The sequence below is a fragment of the Cebus imitator genome, unplaced genomic scaffold, assembly GCF_001604975.1.
Source record: "Cebus imitator isolate Cc_AM_T3 unplaced genomic scaffold, Cebus_imitator-1.0 Scaffold143, whole genome shotgun sequence".
Taxonomy (NCBI): Eukaryota; Metazoa; Chordata; class Mammalia; order Primates; family Cebidae; genus Cebus; species Cebus imitator.
Genome location: NW_016107458.1, coordinates 3,652,899 through 3,672,084, shown reverse-complemented (window position 1 = coordinate 3,672,084; position 19,186 = coordinate 3,652,899). Strand labels below are relative to the sequence as shown.

General features: G+C 43.8%; 1 protein-coding gene across 7 annotated transcripts in view; it reads right to left on the bottom strand.

Annotated features, from left to right (window-relative positions):
- EML6 (EMAP like 6) overlaps positions 1 to 18,058 on the bottom strand; it is a 253,399-nt gene extending 235,341 nt beyond the window's left edge. For all 7 annotated transcript variants that reach the window (XR_005202459.1, XR_005202460.1, XM_017542366.2 and 4 more), the window contains exons 1-2: positions 17,782 to 18,058; positions 16,284 to 16,996 (exon numbers count right to left, since the gene is read on the bottom strand). Coding sequence is in view for 5 of the 7 variants with exons in the window: in XM_017542366.2 (XP_017397855.1) it covers positions 16,284 to 16,480 (197 nt within the window). In the remaining 2 variants the exon portion in view is untranslated. The remainder of the gene's footprint in view (positions 1 to 16,283; positions 16,997 to 17,781) is intronic.
- Positions 18,059 to 19,186: the final 1,128 nt, after the last annotated feature.

Here is a 19,186-nt window from a genome sequence, read left to right as displayed (position 1 = left end):
GAGTCTGCTAGAGATAAAAGTCATTAAGCTGAAAGGACTGCCTGCTACCACTGGAGCATAAAGCTCACTGGAGCATGAGGAAATATATAAAGCAGATGTAAGAAGAAAAGTAAACCTAAAAGGAAATGACCCTTGGACATTCTTATTGCTGTAACAGAAACATTAAAACCCAGATAAAAGTACAATTCAGAGAAAAGTTACCATTCCCAGTGTTTATGTAGTAAAAGCAATTCATCAATGACCTCCTTACTGCTGAATCCACTGGGCTCTTTTCCTGACTCACCTTCTTCTCTCTGCTGAGTCTGCTGAGCATCTCCTTGACACCCTCTCTGTTCTTGGTTTCCAGGGCATTCTACTTCCCTGGTTTGCCTCCTACTCCTGTGACCATTCCCATCTTTCATTAGCACCCCTTTATCTGCTGGTCTCTAAAACATTGATCTTTCTCAAAGTCCTGACCCTGGGCTCTTGTCTTTCCTCCCTACCCTCCCTGGGTATCTCACCCACTCCTACACACACCACTGAAACTCCCACAGCTCTCTCCTGAGCAAGAGCCCATATAGATGTATAACCACCTCTTGGATGTTTCACAGACACCTCAATCTAAATATGTTCAATGCTGAACTCATCTCCCCTGCCCCTGAACCTGCTCCTAGTTCTGTTTCAGTGAATGGTTATCACCATCCAACAAGCTAAGTCAGAAACTGGACCATGGCCTTACATCTACTGGCCTTCTTTCTACCCACTCCCAATGCCCACCCTCATAGACAATCCATCATCAGGAATCCAGAATCAGAACATATTCACAGTTCTCCTCGCATGCTACCACAATTACTTCACACCTGGATTACTTCAAGTGCTTGCAGACCTGTTTCTTCCAATCCACTACCCACACTGCAGCCAGAGTGACAAGTTAAATCTAATGATGCCCCTTTGTCCAGAAAGCCTTCCCTAACCACCACCCACCTCCTTTGAATAGGCTAGGAGTATGTCTAGAGGCTCTCACACACTTTGGGTAACTAACCATATCCAACTGTGCATGTGCTAACTCCTGCCCTCGTGACTGCAAGTTCCTCGAGAAGAGCTGTGTGCTGTGTGCTGCTGGGTCCCCACTGCCTCACACAGGGTATGGCACACAGGAGACACTCAAGAAATCTTGATTGTAAGTCATTTTTCTTAAGGGGTTCTTAATCTAGGGGTCTATGTACCCTTTTACAGATTTCAGGAGGTTGATGAACTTAGATTAAAAATTATACCTTTATTTTCACTAACTTGTTACAGATTAGGATTTCCTATCATTCAGAAGGTAATCAACAAACCAGAGAAGTATTAGCAGTACCTGTGACCTTGTGACCAGTAAAAACACAGAATTTTCATATCACATTACATTTGTTGCAGATATCTCAAACATCAGGCATATCCATCACTACTTTTAAATTATTATTTAAAAGTAATTATTAGAACTGCTAAACTTTTTAATTGCATGTGTTAATAATGAAGCATGTGTAATATATACCCACATATTAAAACTATTTTTATAACTACATTTCAAGAGAATTAATTTCCTATAGGCTATATGTATATATTCTACTTTATACATGAGAAACACTATTCTGTGATGGTGGAAGTGTAAATTGATACAACCACTATGGTCTCAAACTCCTGGTCTCATGTGATTCGCCCACCTCATCCTCCCAAAGTGTTGGGATTATAGATGTGAGCCACTGCATCTGGCCAGATATAACCACTTTGGAAAACCATCTGACAGTACTTAGCAAGGTTGACCATATGTGCACCCTATGACCTAACAATACCACTCCTAGGTGGAACTGCATATACGTTCACTTGTACTAGAATGCCTGTACTAGTAGCCAAAGGAAAATGCAAACCATCCAAAGTAGAATACGTAAACTCCAGTATTTCCACACAACAAAAAACACAGAACTGAGAATAAGCACACAGAAACACAAATGAATCTCATCAGCATAATATTGATTGAAAGGAGCCAGACACAAAAGAATGCATACTGTACCATTCCTTTTAAAAGTACCTTAAGCAAAACTAATCTATGCTCTTAAAAGTCAGGATGGGACCTAATCAAACTCCACAGCTTCCGCACAGCAAAAAAAAACAGCCATTAGAGTGAATCGGCAACCAACAGAATGGGAAAAAATTTTTGCAATCTACCCATCTGACAAAGGACTAATATCCAGAATCTACAAAGAACTAAAACAGATTTACAAGAAAAAAACAAACAAGCCCATTCAAAAGTAGGCAAAGGATATGAACAGATACTTTACAAAAGAAGACATACATGAGGCCAACAAACACTTAAAAAAATGTTCATCATCACCGGTCATTAGAGAAATGCAAATCAAAACTACATTGAGATACCATCTCACACCAGTTACAATGGCAATCATTAAAAAATCTGGAGACAACATTTTTACACTGTTGGTGGGAGTGTAAATTAGTTCAACCATTGTGGAAGACAGTGTCGCGATTCCTCAAAGACCTAGAAATAGAAATTCCATTTGACCCAGCAATCCCACTACTGGGTATATATCCAAAGGATTATAAATAGTTCTATTATAAAGACATATGCACACAAATGTTCACTGAGGCACTGTTCACAGTAGCAAAGACTTGGAACCAACCCAAATGTCCATCGATGATAGAATAGACAGGGAAAATGTGGTGCATATACACCATGGAATACTATGCAGCCATAAAAAACGAAGAGTTTGTGTCCTTTGTATGGACATGGATGAACCTGAAACCATCATTCTCAGCAAACTGACACAAGAACAGAAAATCAAACACCGCATGTTCTCACTCATAGGTGGGTGTTGAACAATGAGAACACATGAATACAGGGAGGGGAGCACTACACACTGGGATCTGTCGGGGGGAAACAGGAGAGGGACAGCAGGGGGTGGGAAGTTGGGGAGGGATAACATAGGGAGAAATGCCAGATATAGGTGATGAGGAGGAAGGCAGCAAACCACACTGCCATGTGGGTACCTATGCAACAATCTTACATGTTCTTCACATGTACCTCAAAATCTAAAATTCAATAAAAAAAAAAGAGTGACTTGAACACTCACAAAAAAAAAAAAAAAAGAAAAGAAAGAAAGAAAGGATGGAGGTTGCCTTTGCAGTGGAGATTATCACTGAAAAAGGGCATGAAGTGCTGTCTGTGGTTCGGGTGATATTAATTTCTTAATGTCAGCAAGGTTACAGTTGTGTTGAGTTTGTGAGAATGATCCAGCTGTACACGATGATATATGTACTTTTCTATACCTGTTTTACACTGCAATAAAAGTGTAAAACAGAACAAACAAGGCTATTACTCCGAGATAGGGTCTATAGGCTTCATAGTCTGTCAAAGGAGTACAAAAAAGAAGTCCTCTTCTAAGCAGAAATTCTATGGGGATCATCCAAAGATAAAAGTCATGCCCAAGTCTTTCATTTATTCATTCAACAAACACTTATTAAGCACCTTCTACATGCCAGGCCCCATTATAAGAACTGTAGGCAGAGCAGTAAATGAAACAGCCCTGCCCAAATAGAACTTATATTTTAAAGAGACAAGAAGGATCAAAAGAAATACTATGGAAAAAAATACAACAAGGATGGGCACTAAGGAATGTGTTAGAGAAGAGTCTGAATCTTAAATAGTGTGATCGGTTAAGGTAACACTGATCAGGCACCTAAGGGAAGTGAGTAGTGTCATGTGAATGTCTGAGGGGAGAAGGATCCAGGCACAAAGAGTGCAAAGAGTACAAAGGCCTTGCGGCAGAAGAGACCTAGGTATTCAAGCAGCAGCTAGAAGGCCAGTGTGGCTGGAACAGATCAAGGAATGCAGAGAAAACAAATTGGATCACAGAGGTAACAGGGGCCAAATCCCCAAACAGGGACTTAGAAGCCCTTACAGGGACTGGCTTTTACTCTGAGGGTGCAAGGCAGAGAACTGACACGACTTGACTTATAAGGTTGGTGCAAAAGTAATTGCAGTCTTTGGCACTACTTTCATGCATTGCATTATTAAGGTCAGGAGTTCAAGACCAGCCTGGCCAAAATGGTGAAACCCTGACTCTACTAAAAATACAAAACTTGCCGGGCGCGGTGGCTCAAGCCTGTAATCCCAGCACTTTGGGAGGCCGAGGCGGGTGGATCACGAGGTCAAGAGATCGAGACCATCCTGGTCAACACGGTGAAACCCCGTCTCTACTAAAATACAAAAAATTAGCTGGGCATGGTGGCGCGTGCCTGTAATCCCAGCTACTCAGGAGGCTGAGGCAGGAGAATTGCCTGAACCCAGGAGGCGGAGGTTGCGGTGAGCCGAGATCGCGCCATTGCACTCCAGCCTGGGTAACAAGAGCGAAACTCCGTCTCAAAAAAAAATAATAATAAAAAAATAAAAAAATAAAAATAAAAATACAAAACTTAGGCATGGTGGTCCCATAATCCCAGCTACTCAGGAGGCTGAGGCAGAAGAATACCTTAAATCTGGGAGGTAAAAGTTGCAGTGAGCCAAGATCATGCCACTGCATTGTAGTTTGGGTAACAGAGCAAGACTCTGTCTCAAGATAAGTACATTCTCTTATATAACTGCATTGCTACAATCAAATTCAGAATATTTAACAGTGACACAAAGCTGTTACTTCATATACAGTCCCATATTCAAATTTCACCAATTGTCCCAATACTATTATATATAGCACCCCTCTCCACCCAATCCAAGGTCACACATTGCATTTAGTTCTATAATTCTAGTCTCCTTCAAGCTGGACAGTTTCTCAATCTGTTTTTGTTTTTTACAAGAATAACATTCTTTGCCAAGTCCAGATCAGTTGTATTGTAGAATGCCCCTCAATTTGCATTGGTCTGTTTCCTCATAATTAGATTGAGTCTATGGATTTTTGGCAAGAAAACCTGATTAGTGACATTGATGGGCCCCTATATATATATTAGGTAGGCCTAGGGAGAGGAGGCAGACAAAGGGCAGGTGAGGTAAGAGAAAACCTGGGGAACACACTGATGACGAATGAAAAGGAAGGGCAATGAGAAGATCATCAGCTGACCCAACACTGAGAAGAGGTTAAGCACGACATGGCTCCACTTAGCAAAGGAGGTCACTGAAGCCACTCCAGAGAACTCCAGTGGCCGGCGGAAGTAGAAACCAGTTCACTATGTTGAAGAGGGAATGAGAGATAAAGAAGACAGAGGCAGTAAATGGAGACATCTAAGAACCTCAGAACTTAAAAGAGATTTTGGAAGGATCTCAGAGATCTACAAATGAGGAAACTGAGGCCCAGAAAAGGTAAATGCCGTGCCCAAAGTCACACATCTGGATAGAGACAGAGCCCGTGTGATGTTCAGTCCCATGGGACCCTGACCCCCATGCACAACATCATGCTCCCTCTTCTGAGAAGTCTGGCATTGAAGGAAAAGAGGAGAAAGGAATTGGAAGAAAGGGTTAATAAAAACAAAGTAGAAATACTCCTCCTGCCATGATCTTTCTAAAATGTAAATTGGCCTTGTCTTGCCTTGTTTAAATGCACTCACTGGTCCCCATAACTTGTGGAATGAGCGGTAAATCCCTTAGCCATCTAGCTCCAGCCCACCTAATCCAGCTTCATCTCCCCTCCTCACTCTCACCTGTCATTCTGGTAACATTGAGCAACTCTTGCTTCAGGGGACCCTACTATTTTAAGCCCCTAAGCCCCTGCACAAGCTGTTACTGCCCTGTTGTTCCCTCCTTCCCCATTCTTTCTCCACCTCCCTGCCAAACTGCACTTCAGCCTTCAAAAGTCGCTTTTCTCCAGGGGTCTTGCCTCAAACCCCTACTTCTGTATCTTGGATGAAACTCTTTGGGCCAGGAAAGACAAATTTAGTTAGAGCTGGCAGGTGCTACTTTACAATCTCTGCAGAAATCTGGACTTCACTTCCCTCTTACAAACATTCCAACATATTTTCAAAAGTTGCTTAAAAGACCACATTTGTTACATTGAAGGGGATGCAAATCATGATTTTTCTTATAATACAGTCAAAATATCTTACGCACAAACATTCAAAAGGAACGTCTCCATGGCCATATTCCAGGAGGAAACAGTATGTCTTCAGTGTCTGTATTTTCCATCTAGACCAGTAGAGAAGTAGAAGGAAGAAGTCAAATCAAATTTAGTGTCTGACTAAGAACACAGCAATAATCAGTTATTATTGCCATTCAAGTATTCTTTTTAAAAAGAAGATTCTGAATCCTGCCTCTTAATGCCAGCTGAGAATCATATTTTCAGGTTTTTCTCTTTACAAAGTATGTATAAAATGAGTTCTATAGAAATCTCACCCCTATTTCACACCTTGCTCCTTCCATTATTTGAAATATAAAGAATAACAAGTAAAAATATTCAAAGCACTTACTATGCCCATGACAAGGTGCTAGGCACAGGGGCACAAACATGAAACTTAAAGCAGATGGTAACATGGGTAAGTCAACAAATGCAACACAATGCAATGACTCCAGAAGGCAGAAATGTGCATGATGGCCCAGATGCATAGAGAAAGGAGGAAAAGATAGTCTTGAGCTGTCAGATAAAGCTTCCGGGAGAGGTGACACTTGCATTGATATTGAAGGAAGAGAAGGACTGTACAAGTGGAGGAAGGAAGGGTCATTTCAGGCAACCAAAATGATACATGCAGGAATGAGGCAACACAAAATAGAATGCTGGGTTCAGGGAACTGCAAGGTGTGTGATGTGGATGCAGGATGTTAAGACAGGGAGAGACATCGAGCTGGAAGAGAAGCCAGGAAGAAGATCAAAATAGATCTTAGAGAACATCCTGAGGGAGTTTGACCCTCATCCTGCAGGCAACAGGGAACTTTAAGCAGATTTTAAATCTGGCCTTAGGTAAATTCATTTTCAAAACATGTTAGATAGCCAACTCACTAAATCATCCAAGAGTTCACTCGTGCAGACTTTTCACTCATTGCCATGGCTGATGCTCAGCAGGTATGTACCAGTATCTCTACCAGTTAAAATATGTAACTATTTATTTACCAGTTGGTAAACAGCTGCTGTCCCTCATTCCCACTTCCACTACCTTGGCAGCTGTGCCGGCGCCAGGAAGCCTCTAGTGAGCACCATCAAGCCACCTCCCCAGTGCCTGCCAATATCAGCCTCATTTCCATCTGCATCCCTCTAACCCACCACCCTGACACCACCCCAGCAGGGGATAAAACACCCTTAATATTAGCACTGGCACCCCAGTGGGAAACACTGAATGCCCAACTGGCCTTCCAAGGCTGTGGCCACCAGCCATTGCCTAGCACTCCCCAGAGACACTTTGGCATAATCTCTTATGAGAAGTGAAAACTCCAGGATACATCACAACACCAATATTGTTAAAGTAAGCCCTTTTAGTATACTTTTACTTACCTTTTCTGGTCCTCAACTCTGCATTTCTTATCACTGTCCTCTTCTTCTCTGTGCACTAAGAAATCATTTGCCTCCTCCTCTTCTAATCCACCTTCTGTAGTAAAGTTGCGATTTATTCTCTCTCAGTCTATTCCCCCCTTATTAGGGGTGGGGAGATCTTCTTTAAAGGGGCAGCCCTTTGAAACACTGTCTCGCCCTCCAGGCTACAGCTGTTTAGACCCGGTGGACATCCTGAGCCATGCTAGGACAATTAGATTCTCGAAATTTGGAATTAAGACTCAAAAGATTGATTCAGTTGGTTTTGTAGGACCAAGATGGATTGTATTCAGGGGACTGAGGTGGATTTTGGGGAGGGTGGCCATGTGCAAAGTGAATCCTTGAGTTAAAATTAAATAGCCAGAGAAAAATCAAAGTATGTGTTGTCCACAGAGAAGCAGAGATGTGAATATCTGTGATGCATAGGGACAATTGCAAGAGAAAAAAGTGGAGAAAGAATAGCTGCCTGATAGTGTGCAGTGCCTAAGAGGCCAGCCACACTCCCTGTAATTGAGTTCCAAAAGGTTTCCATGTCACCTTGTAATCTCCTCCTTAATTGTACTTCTTTGAAAAAGTTTCTTGCAACTGATGATCCCTTACTTAGAAGACATCTTGTCATTTGTGAGTCTTGTTTTTTTCCTATGCATAAAATCAACTCATAACACAGAAAAATGTCTTCCTGGCATTATTAAACAGCAGGTAAAGTAAAAATGAATGCTCATGACTTAAAATAATTCTCCATAGCCTTAGAAAAATTCTCTGACCAGCCTATTAAGGTACTACCACTCAAGAGAACTCCTTTCTTCTCTAGGAGCTCTTTTCTTCTCTAGGAGCTCCTTTCTTCTCTGGCCTGCTGTTCCCCCACCTCTGTGTTAATGGGAAAGCAAGTGGCAGGCAGCAAACCAGTGGGCAATCCCAGAATCCTTCAAATTCCAGTTGAGGCCATCTAGATGCCTACCTCCCTTTAGAGGAAGAAAAGAATGAACTGCTAAAGGGGTAGAGGTCAAAGGGCACCCTCTATTACAATTCCCTATGCTTTCCATACTACTCACCTCCTCAGCTGGCTCAACAGACCTTTGCCCAGCAGCAAGGCTGATGTTTATAAAATCATTTTAAAAAGGAAAAACCTTTGGGAGTAAACAAATCCAATGTATAGACTGTTCTTGGTCCCTAAACCAGCAGTTACTAAATACTACATTCATCAAGGTATAAGTAGTTTACTTGATAAATATATAAAAATCTATATGTCACTTATCAGATAAAACAGCATCTTTACAAATACAGAACAGCAACCAAAGCCTCTGGTTTCTATTTCATCTAGGTTAATCTCTTTCATGGTTATTCCCATTTCTGAGTCCCCAAACATTCAGCATCTTCTACATGGGAGAAGTTAGTCTGCTGCTGGCTGAATTCAAAGACTATGGGCATCCAAGACAATTTCATGGAGGAAAAGTAGTCTTTTCAACAAACGATGTTAGGACAACTAGATATCCACAAGCAAGAGAATAAAGTTGGACCCCTACCTCACACCATATATAAAAACTCAAAATGGATCGTCTACCTAAATGTAAGAGCTAAAACTATAAAACTCTTGGAAGAAAACATATGAGTAAATCTTGATGACCTTAGATTAGGTGAAGGTTGCCTAGATATAATATAAAAAAACATTAAAAATTTAATAAATTGGACATCATCAAAATAAAAAACTTTTGTACTTCCAAGGGTACCATCAAGACAGTGAATAGGACAACTCACTGAATGGGAAAAAAATCTGCAAATGATATATAAGGGACTTGTACCCAGAATATATAAAGAACTCTTACAACTTAACAATAAAATGACAAACGGATTAAAAATGGGTAATGGACTTGAACAGACTTTTCTCCAAAGAAGATACACAAATGGCTAAGTTTATGAAAAGATGATCAATATCATTAGTCATGAAAGAAATGAAAAAACCACAATGAAACATCATTTCACACCCAGCAGCACGGCTATGGTAAAAAAGACAGACAATAATAAATCTCGACAAGGATGTGGAGAAATTGGGCCTCTCATACATTGCTGGTAGGACAGAAAAATGGTGTGGCTGTTGTGGAAAACAATTTCACATGCTTCAAAAGGTGTTCAGATCCACACCCTTGGGGACTGGAGAGGCTGTAGGAGAGTGTCGCCTAATTAGGGTTGCTACCAAGAACAGTTTTTCACTTCCCACAGTGTAATCCACATGTCTGACTGATGTGGTTGGTGGTACTATATAATTCTTTATAAGATAGTATAGTTCAGTGTAATGTTTTCAAGCAGTGACCAATTATGTGGTAACCACATTTTCCAAAAGAAAACATAGTCATATTTTTTGTTTTGTTTTGTTTTGTTTTTGAGATAGGTCTTGCCCTGTCACCCAGGCAGAAGTGCAATGGTGTGATCACAGCACACTGCAATCTTGACCTTCCAGGCTCAAGTGATCCTCCTCCCTCAGCCTCCCAAGTAGCTGAGACCATAGGCACAGGCCACAACATGTGGCTAATTTTTTAATTTTTTGTAGCAGTGGGGTCTCCCTATGTTGCCCAGGCTGGTCCTCAGCTCCCAGGCTCAGATGATCCTCCCACCTCAGCCTCCCAAAGAGCTGGGATGATAGGACTGTGCCTGGCCACTTATTTCTGAATTAAAAATTGAGATTCATGATGTGACAAGAACAAGTATATCCATGACCATAACTGAATGGAATATTTGTGACTGTCCTGGGAAATCTAGGACATATGGTACCAAAACCCATAAGGCATTAATGACCTGTATGAGAATTATAATGACCTTGGTCTTTCTCTGACTATCTATACCAGAATTTTAGGCACATTAAGTTTCTTCCCACCCTGGCACTTTTGCACATAACCTCTCCTCTGCCTCTATATCTTCACCTGTCCTCCCCTTCACACCCTTCAGGTCTCTGCTTAAATGCCATCTCACAAGAGACCTGCTCTGGAAATCTTGCCTAAGATGGCTTCCAAACCCCCACTCAACCCAGTTTCTCTGTGATTATTTTTCTTCTTAGCACTTATCAAAATCTATATTCACCATATTTTCTTGTCCATTTGCTGTTGGCTTCCCCCATCAGAAAGTTAGCTTCAAGGGGGCAGAAACTTTGTCATGTTCACTGTTATACCCTCTGCACCTGGCACATTACAGATGTAAAGTGACTTTTTGATGAATTAACAAATATGAAGAATAAATTATAACCAACTTAGAGAATAAATAAATCTTACTAAAAATCACCAAATGGACTATAATTTATTAATAAGAAGAGCAATCATGCAATCATTCAGGAAGATCCTTATAAACTTCCATCAAAAGCTTTCACTTCATGCTCTTTCCAATGCAAAGAGTAAGTGGGATCCAATGAGCAGTAGGATTGTCCTACTGAGTAACTCTGATTAAATCTCTTTCCCTCTCAGAGCCATACCTGTAAAATGAGAAAATCCATTTCTCAGCGTTGGGGGTGGAAGAATTCAATAGGATGACATATATATGAAGTGTCTGGCATACAGCAAGCACTCAATTCAACATGGATTTGATTCTTTGTGGTTACCTCCATGTTTCTCTTATTCAAACTGGTCAAGAGACTAAAGAATACAAAGTCACATCTCTAGGCCTTCATGTGAGCCTGCTTACCTGACACTCCAGGCCCAACCACAGCTGTTAGTTCTGTCTCTTCAAATCCAACAACTTCAATTGTATTTGTAGTGCTAGATTATTTTAGTCATGTCACAATTTTGACTAAAAGAATTTTTTTAAATTAAACATCTCCAATGGATCATTGTTTCAGGTCGTTGTTCCAAAGCTGGGAATGTTTCTTTTTTTTTTTTTTTTGAGACAGGGTCTCACTCCTGTCACCCAGGCTGGAGTGCAATGGCGCAATCCCAGCTCACTGCAACCTCTGCCTCCTGGGGCCAAAGAGATTCTCCTGCTCCAGGTCCCTGAGTAGTGCGGACCACAGGCACCTGCCACTGTGCCCAGCCAGCTCTTATATTTTCTGTAGAGATGGAATTTTGCCATGCCATCTAGGTTGGTCCTGAATCCCCAAGCTCAAGTGCTCTGCCCACCTCAGCCTCCCAAATTGCTGGGATTAGCCTGGCCAAGCTGGGGATGTTTCTAAAGTAAACTTGAATATGGTTCCATGTTCAAGTAGATCATTAGAATTCTAGACAGAATTCTGTCTAATATTCTTGAATAAATCAAAGGATTTATAGACCAACAAAGGATAAGCACAGTTACAAAGCGTGACAACTTACTAAGTTCTGGTTAGGAAGTAGGCATAGTTGTAGGCACCACAATGACAGAAAAATACGAGGCCATAAAGCAGTGAAGCCAAAGCTTGGAGCTTCAGAATCAGACTGATCTGGGTTCCAGTTCCCATTCTACAGTCTGCCAGTGACAACAGGCAAATCTTCAACCTCTCTGTGCCTCAGCTACCTCCCCTGTAGGCTGGGTTTAGCAACAGTGCCTATCTCACTGGACCGTGAGAGGGTGGAAGAGATCAATCCATACACGCATTTAGTTCTGAGTTTGGCACTCAGGAGATGTTAGCTCTGGTTATAAGATTCATTCTCAGCCTCAAGGGTCTTATATATGCTTGCAAATGAAAACAGAGTGAAAGGATAGCCCTAAATGATACATATTAAGTGAGCAGCATCGGTCACAAAACACACAAAGTTTTGGAAGTGCAAGGCACCCCTTCGTCTGAGGATGGTCCGAGGTCTCCTGGGAGAGATGAGACTGCAGCAGATGGGGCCTTGCAGGATGCAGATGCAAACAGGATCCCTGTGCTGAGCACTTTCCACTGGCCAAACATTCTTGTATGTAATCTCCGCAATAAACTAAAAAGGAGAGGCCTTTAAAACTCTGTTTTATAAGTGAAAAGCTGCTTCACTGATGAGACAGTTAAGACTAGGAGAAGTTGGCCAGGCGCGGTGGCTCAAGCCTGTAATCCCAGCACTTTGGGAGGCCGAGGCGGGTGGATCACGAGGTCAAGAGATCGAGACCATCCTGGTCAACATGGTGAAACCCCGTCTCTACTAAAAATACAAAAAATTAGCTGGGCATGGTGGTGCGTGCCTGTAGTCCCAGCTACTCAGGAGGCTGAAGCAGGAGAATTGCCTGAACCCAGGAGGCGGAGGTTGCGGCGAGCCGAGATCGCGCCATTGCACTCCAGCCTGGGTAACATGAGTGAAACTCCGTCTCAAAAAAAAAAAAAAAGACTAGGAGAAGTTTACTAAAGTCACCAGCTAGTGGCAGACCTAGGTTCAAACTCAGCTATGACTGACAGCAAAGTCCAAGCTCCCACTGCTGTGCCATTGGAGGGGTGGGGCTGGACGGAGAGAGAATGGCCAGCGGGGAAGATGAATCATGCCAGTGTGAGGCAGGGAAGAACAGAGTCATCATATGGCAAGTGGGAAGCAAACAATTTATGATTTTTTAAAAAAGGAAAATAAGGATAGGATGGTAGGTTAGGAGAGAGAACAGAAAGCTTAGGAATCTGGACTTCTGCCTGTGAGCAATGATGAATCATTGTTTTGTTTTTGAGGTGTGTGTTTAGTGAAATACTACTTCTACCACAACTAAGAATATTTATTGAGCACCAACTAAGGGCCAGGCCCCACACTAAACCTCTTGCATACAATTATTTTCTAATAGTTACAACTCTGCAGTTTAGGTATTGGCACTCTCATTTCACAAATAAACAAGGCCCTGAGAAGTAAATCCACTCACCCAGATGCCTCCAGTAAATGGTAGAGTAGGGTTTATACCCAAGTGTGCGTGATAATCAAGTCAGTGCCCTTTCCCCTAAAGCAGCATTGTAGATAAACCTCCCTTGCAAATGGGAGCCAAAAAATGAAGGAGAAGAACACGGAAATGGGGAACTAGTCAGAAGCAGTACATACAGAGATCCAGAGTGAAGAGATAAATGTCTCAACAGGAATCACTGTGAAAACGGAAGGGAAGTAACAGAGGATGAATGTGTTCGTGGCCTTTTCTTTCATTTACTCCTATTCTGTGTCATCTTCTACTACCTAAAGTAGAAACCAAGTTAGTAGTTATCCCAGTCTTTATCAGTGTCCTTGCTATCAAGCCCTGATTTGGGTCTTGATGTTAGCCAACTACCAAATTGGAGATAACACGGTTTCATAAAACACAGTATGTTATCAATACTTGTTGAGCTGCTTTCTAGTTAATATTCTAGGCAAAGCAGCACAAAAAATAAAGCAGTATAGATGGATACATATCTATCTTTCAAACTAATGCAAAAGCTAAGTACCAAATGGACTTAGTGGACTGTCTTACATTATCTCATTTGATGGAAACAGGAGTTAGAAATGAACAAGTTTTGATATTCATGTAATGATTCAGAAAAAATATATATTTTTGCATTAGATCCTTAGCTATAGTCCTCTCCGTTTAATAATAAACTTCGATATTTCATGCGGAAGAATAGTAGTATACTGGGATACACAGAAATGAGTTGAAATTCATAAGGACAAAAGATTGTGCATTGTGGTTTATGCAGTGCCTTCACCAGAAAAAGATATTTACATACATAACGCAAAGCAAAAGAACAGCATAAACATTCCAATTTTATAGCTCTTAATCCCATAATGATCTGTGGTTTGTGTTTTTTAATTCATTGAACTTAATTTTATTCTTATGTACAAAGACGTATTTGGATGTTAAAGAGCTCTGCTCTGCTCACCTATACATACTCTGACCCAACCAAATATTGTGGAGAATTATAAATACAATCCTTTCTCTGAAATCAGGCTTACTACTATGTCACTAAAGTACCTGAATACATAGATCAGACATTAACTGTCTCTTTTTCTTTTCATCAGCTGAGGCTCCCTGCAAACCCAGTTATACAAATCATTTCATTCACCTTTTCTTCAAATCTGAATGTTTCCTTAACCACCCAAGCTAGATTTCATCACATCCCACTGGCCCGGCTGCTTGTCATAACAAGGGTTTACTGCAACTCCACCCTTTTCCCACCTTCAGTTTCAACAGTACATTTGGTTTTTTTCCTTGTATCAGAGAAAAAAATAGCACTAAGCGTTCAAATTCACAAAGTAGTTCAGTGAACTATCACGCTAATATTATTTAACCACAGGGAATTTACTGTTTAATTGCCACTCTCGCCCTTCCCCCAAAGGACTACATCTTATTTTGATGTTGTAATGGAAAGCACTGCATTAAGACAGAGAGAGCAAAAACATAATGGGTTTAAATCTTTAAACATCCAACCTTTTCACGAGTCAGACTGCTAATCATTTTCACCTGTAACTTTCATAATCAGCCTAGCAATCAGAGAAGCAAAATCTGCAGAACAAAACTATGTAAGGATGCCCCGATCACAACCATCACCATGTTAGGGAGGGAAAAAAAAAAAGCTATTTTGTCATACGTGACATGAAAAAAGTTTCACATGTTAGTTCCACCAAATCTTGAGAACATTAGAGCTCCCAGCACTTAAAATCTTCATCTTCAAAACATGTCAAGTATTTTTAATCTGCATTTTGAATATTAACTTTTTGCCTTCTGTAACAATTTTTCAACTTTACATCTCAGGAAACAAAAAGGCTCTGGAATATAAGTACATCATTAGGAAAGGAAAAAAGCTAATCTTTGAAATCATTCTCTGCACTGAGCAATTAGGAACATCGACAAGACACCACTTCATTTATTTCATTGTGAAAGACAAACTTAGAGCAAAAGTGGCAACATTCTGAGAATGTAATGGTAGTTGTTCTATATCAATGAAACACAAAGTTTGGAAGGTACAAATATGGTCTCTGTCAGTTGTAGTCCATCCTCAGCAAGTTATTTTCCCTGTGGGCTGAGACTCCCATATGAAGAAAATCTTCCTTAACTGCTGAAGGCTGAAAAGGATTCCCTGTGAACAACATCTGGCCCAGACCTTGTTTGGTCACATAAGAGCTGACAAGGGCTGGAGGAAAATGGGTCTGGTCCAAAGATGAAAGGATAGGACCAAGAATCACAATATAGCCCCTTCCATTTAATAGGGAGGGCCCCTAAAATGGTCATTCATGCAACTCAGCTCCCCTGTCAATCAGTCTTGGGCCATCAGCTAGCAGATGTTGGTCATTGTGTGGGCTGGCTGGTAGGATTTTGTGATCCAGCAGCTGCCAGCCTTTAATAACCTCAATGATGTTATGGAAGCATCCATTTAGTGTATAAATGTGCTTTTGGCATTAAAATACTGCCAAGTAAAATATTAGAGAACAAACTCCCCACCCACTGCAGAAATTTCCCAGGTCCAAAGCATCTGAGATGAAGATTCCAAACTACCAGTAGTAAAATTTCTTTTAGATCTTTCTTAATCCTCTTGCTTACTGAGGAACCTCCCCAAAGATGATACCCACACTTCGGGCTACTGGTCCTACCATGCACCTGGTTAGGGAAGGAAGAAGTGTTTGATAGTTACCCAGGCTCCTTCCACTTGTAGCAGGAAAGAGCAGCAGGAAAGCATCAGAACATTCAACTCCTTTGAGATTTAATAGCCGGAATTCCGGAGGGATAGAGAGAAAAGACACCTCTCCTTCCTCACCTGCACCCCCCACTCTACTTCTGCCCTGGCCCTAGAATCAGCAGCCCTTCAATAATTCCATGCGGCTCCAGAGAGAATCCTCGATACCATGGGGCTCCCAGATCTGACCCCAGGAATGCCCGGGTGGTCATCCTCTTCCCTCCCTCCCAGCCTTCACACGCAACCCCTCCCCACCGCCCCTGGCCACCCCCTTACCTGATAATGTCGTCGTTGTGTCCCAGGAAGAATTTTTGGCTGTGTTCACGGGTGTTGTAAACCACCCCGACCCCAGCCACAAAGTAGACCACCTCCTTGCCGGCCGTGTAGTACAGGTTGTTGCGGCACTGGTGACCCCGGTACCCATACACCCACTCCAGCCGGAGCTGGCAGCGGGGCGCCGTCCGATCCGCCATGATAAGCCGACCCCGCGCGCCCCCCGCCCCCCCGCGCGCCGGGGCCGTCCTCGCCGAGGCTGGGGCTGCAGCGGACCTGCAGGGGTTCAGCGAGCGGCGTCGGGCGCTGATTTCCGCGGCGACGCACAGGCACAGCCCAGCGGGCCGGCTGCCACCATCATCCGCTGCAGCTGCCGCAGACGAGCCACCGCCACCGCCGGTGCGCTGCCGCCAGACCCCGCCGGGCGCCCAGCTCCCTCTCCCCGCGCGAGGCGGCTCCGGGGGCGCCGGCACCAGCGCGCGCGCCTCACTGCACCTGCGGGCTCCGGCCCCCGGGAGAGGCTCTCGGGGGGGCCACCCTGCCTTTTACATCAGGGATCTGCATATCCCGACAGCGATCACCCAGTTCGCTCACTGAAGTTTGCGGTGCGCCGGGGCTTCGCGGCAGGCGGCGGGATTTATTCTCAGATAGCTTTGATTTGACAGGCAACCCGGGTGAGCTCTGCCATCGCCGTCCTTGGATCCGAAACTGACAGTCTATATCCAGGATGCGAGAGCGAGGAAGAAAGAAATAGATTTTTCGCATAAGTCACCCAATCCAAGAAAATGATCCCCCAAACTAAACCAAGTTTGGTATTTTTAAAAATTGTCCCCTACTCCCGCTTTCTCTCTCCAGTTCCATCTCCTTAATGGCATGAAATATACGTAAATGCTGCTGCCTGGCAGTTGCTGATATGATTGGAAGGAACGCTTGCTGTTTCCCTAATAACCGAGGGCGAATATGCAATGGTCATTTTTTAGATGCTCCAATTAGTTGTCACATATGTGTGTTTAATATTCACATCCTCCGTGAACCTTCTCTTCACCAAGAAAACCATAAAGAACTTAGCAGCTCCCATTGATCAGCAACTCCAATCCGCAAGCATCATGAAAGATGTTCTTACTCGGGAGAAACGAGTCACTAGCGCAGTCGGAGGGAGGAGTGCACTACTTACAAACGCTCCTGGTCCAGAAGAAATTAAATAACAAGTGGCAAAAATCGTGTACCTCTCCCCAGAAAGGTCTGCGCTAAACACCGGGTGCCATGGAATCCCGGGTCCTGCCCTGAGACCGACGTGGAGCGGGGTTGCCCGCGGGACCCCGGGGACAGCAACCCCACCCCCCGCAACGCACACGTCCTGGGGGTCGGCGCGGGGTGCGAGGGATGCCCGCCCTCAGGACTGCTCGGCCCGCGTTCACTGCCGCCCTGGCGGCGCCCTGCACTCCTCCCACTCCCGAGCCAGCCTCGCCCGCGGAGCATCCCCGCGCTCTCTGCCTCTAACCTCTGCGGCCAGCGGACGCCGCCGGCGCGTACCGGATCCCGCGCGGGCGAGCGAGCGAATCTTCTGCTTGCCCTCCCCTCCCCGCCTCCCGCACCGGGGGTTGGGCTTCGTCACTGGGGCGCCGGGGGAGACAGGTTCTTCCTCCAGCCTGGGCTCCAAGGGCGGCGCCACAGCGCCGCTCTCGTGAACCTCCGCTGCCGGTTACTAGGCGAGATCGCAGCGCTTGGAAACAGCGACGCGCCGGAGAACTGGGGCCGCCCCCTCCCTCTCCCTGCCCTGGTGGCCTCTTCCCCCGATGCATCCTGGGAAGTGTAGTCCTCTCTTTCCCGGCTAGGGCGGGCAGAGCGCGGAACAGACCACAAGTCCCAGGATTCCGCGCGTCCAGAGGTAGTCGTAGCGAGACGGGCACCGGCGTCAGCAGAGCCTGCGGCCCTCGAGGTGAGGAGATCGCGGCTCACCAAGGGCGACCGCGTGCCCGCGCTGGCGTTCCCTTGTGACTGAGGCGGGAGCCGGCGTGCGTGGGTCTCTTTGGAGAAGCGCGGTGGAGTTGGAACGGAGACAGTCTCTACAGCCCACCACTAGAATTTCTCCTGCATCGATCCCTGAGGGTTGCTGTAACCGATGTCCTCGCCGTGCTGTAACTGACTCAAGTTTGTTTGCTGCTTCACTTTTCCTTTTCATTCACGTGGATTTTAATTTGTTAAAGTGCAATTCTGCCAAGTTTAAGAAAAATGCTGCAAATGTGAGCTCACTTCTGCCCTAAGATCCACCGCCTTCCCGTGACCTTCGTCCTAAATTAGAGGACTTGGGTATTTACAGATAACCAGAGTTTGGAAGCAGGAAGGTGCTCACACCATGAACAACTAACCTTGGCCTTCAAACGCAAAGCTGGTGGCATTTCTCCTAAAACTGCCCTAGGTGAACTATGAATCCACTGTTCTGAAGCAGCCTATTTCCAAATTAGGGCCATAGCTAGCCGTTGGAAAGAGATTTCGAAATCCCAATGACTACGAGGCTGCAAAAGGATGCTGGATTGGACGTTTGGAACGCCCTTTCCTTCCCAGGCTTTCAGTATAATCTCCTACTCTGTTCATCTCCCTCAGGTTTTAAAATAGCCCTCCGACATGGTAGGAAAGCCTCGAAAGAGAACTGGAAGCAACAGAATTTGGATGAGTTGTTGCTGCCTGCAATAATGAAGAGGATTTGAACTGGTCTCAACTTTCTTTTTAAGGTAACAGAATCTACAAATAAGTGAGATGGCACTGTGCTAGGTAACAAGAGCACTACCAAAAACAAAAATGCAGCCTGAGAAGGGTTTTAGACATAGGCAAAAATATAGTTGATCAATGGTGTCGTGCCATAAAACAGCGTCAAATGAATTATATAAAGACAGTAAGTTTTTGTT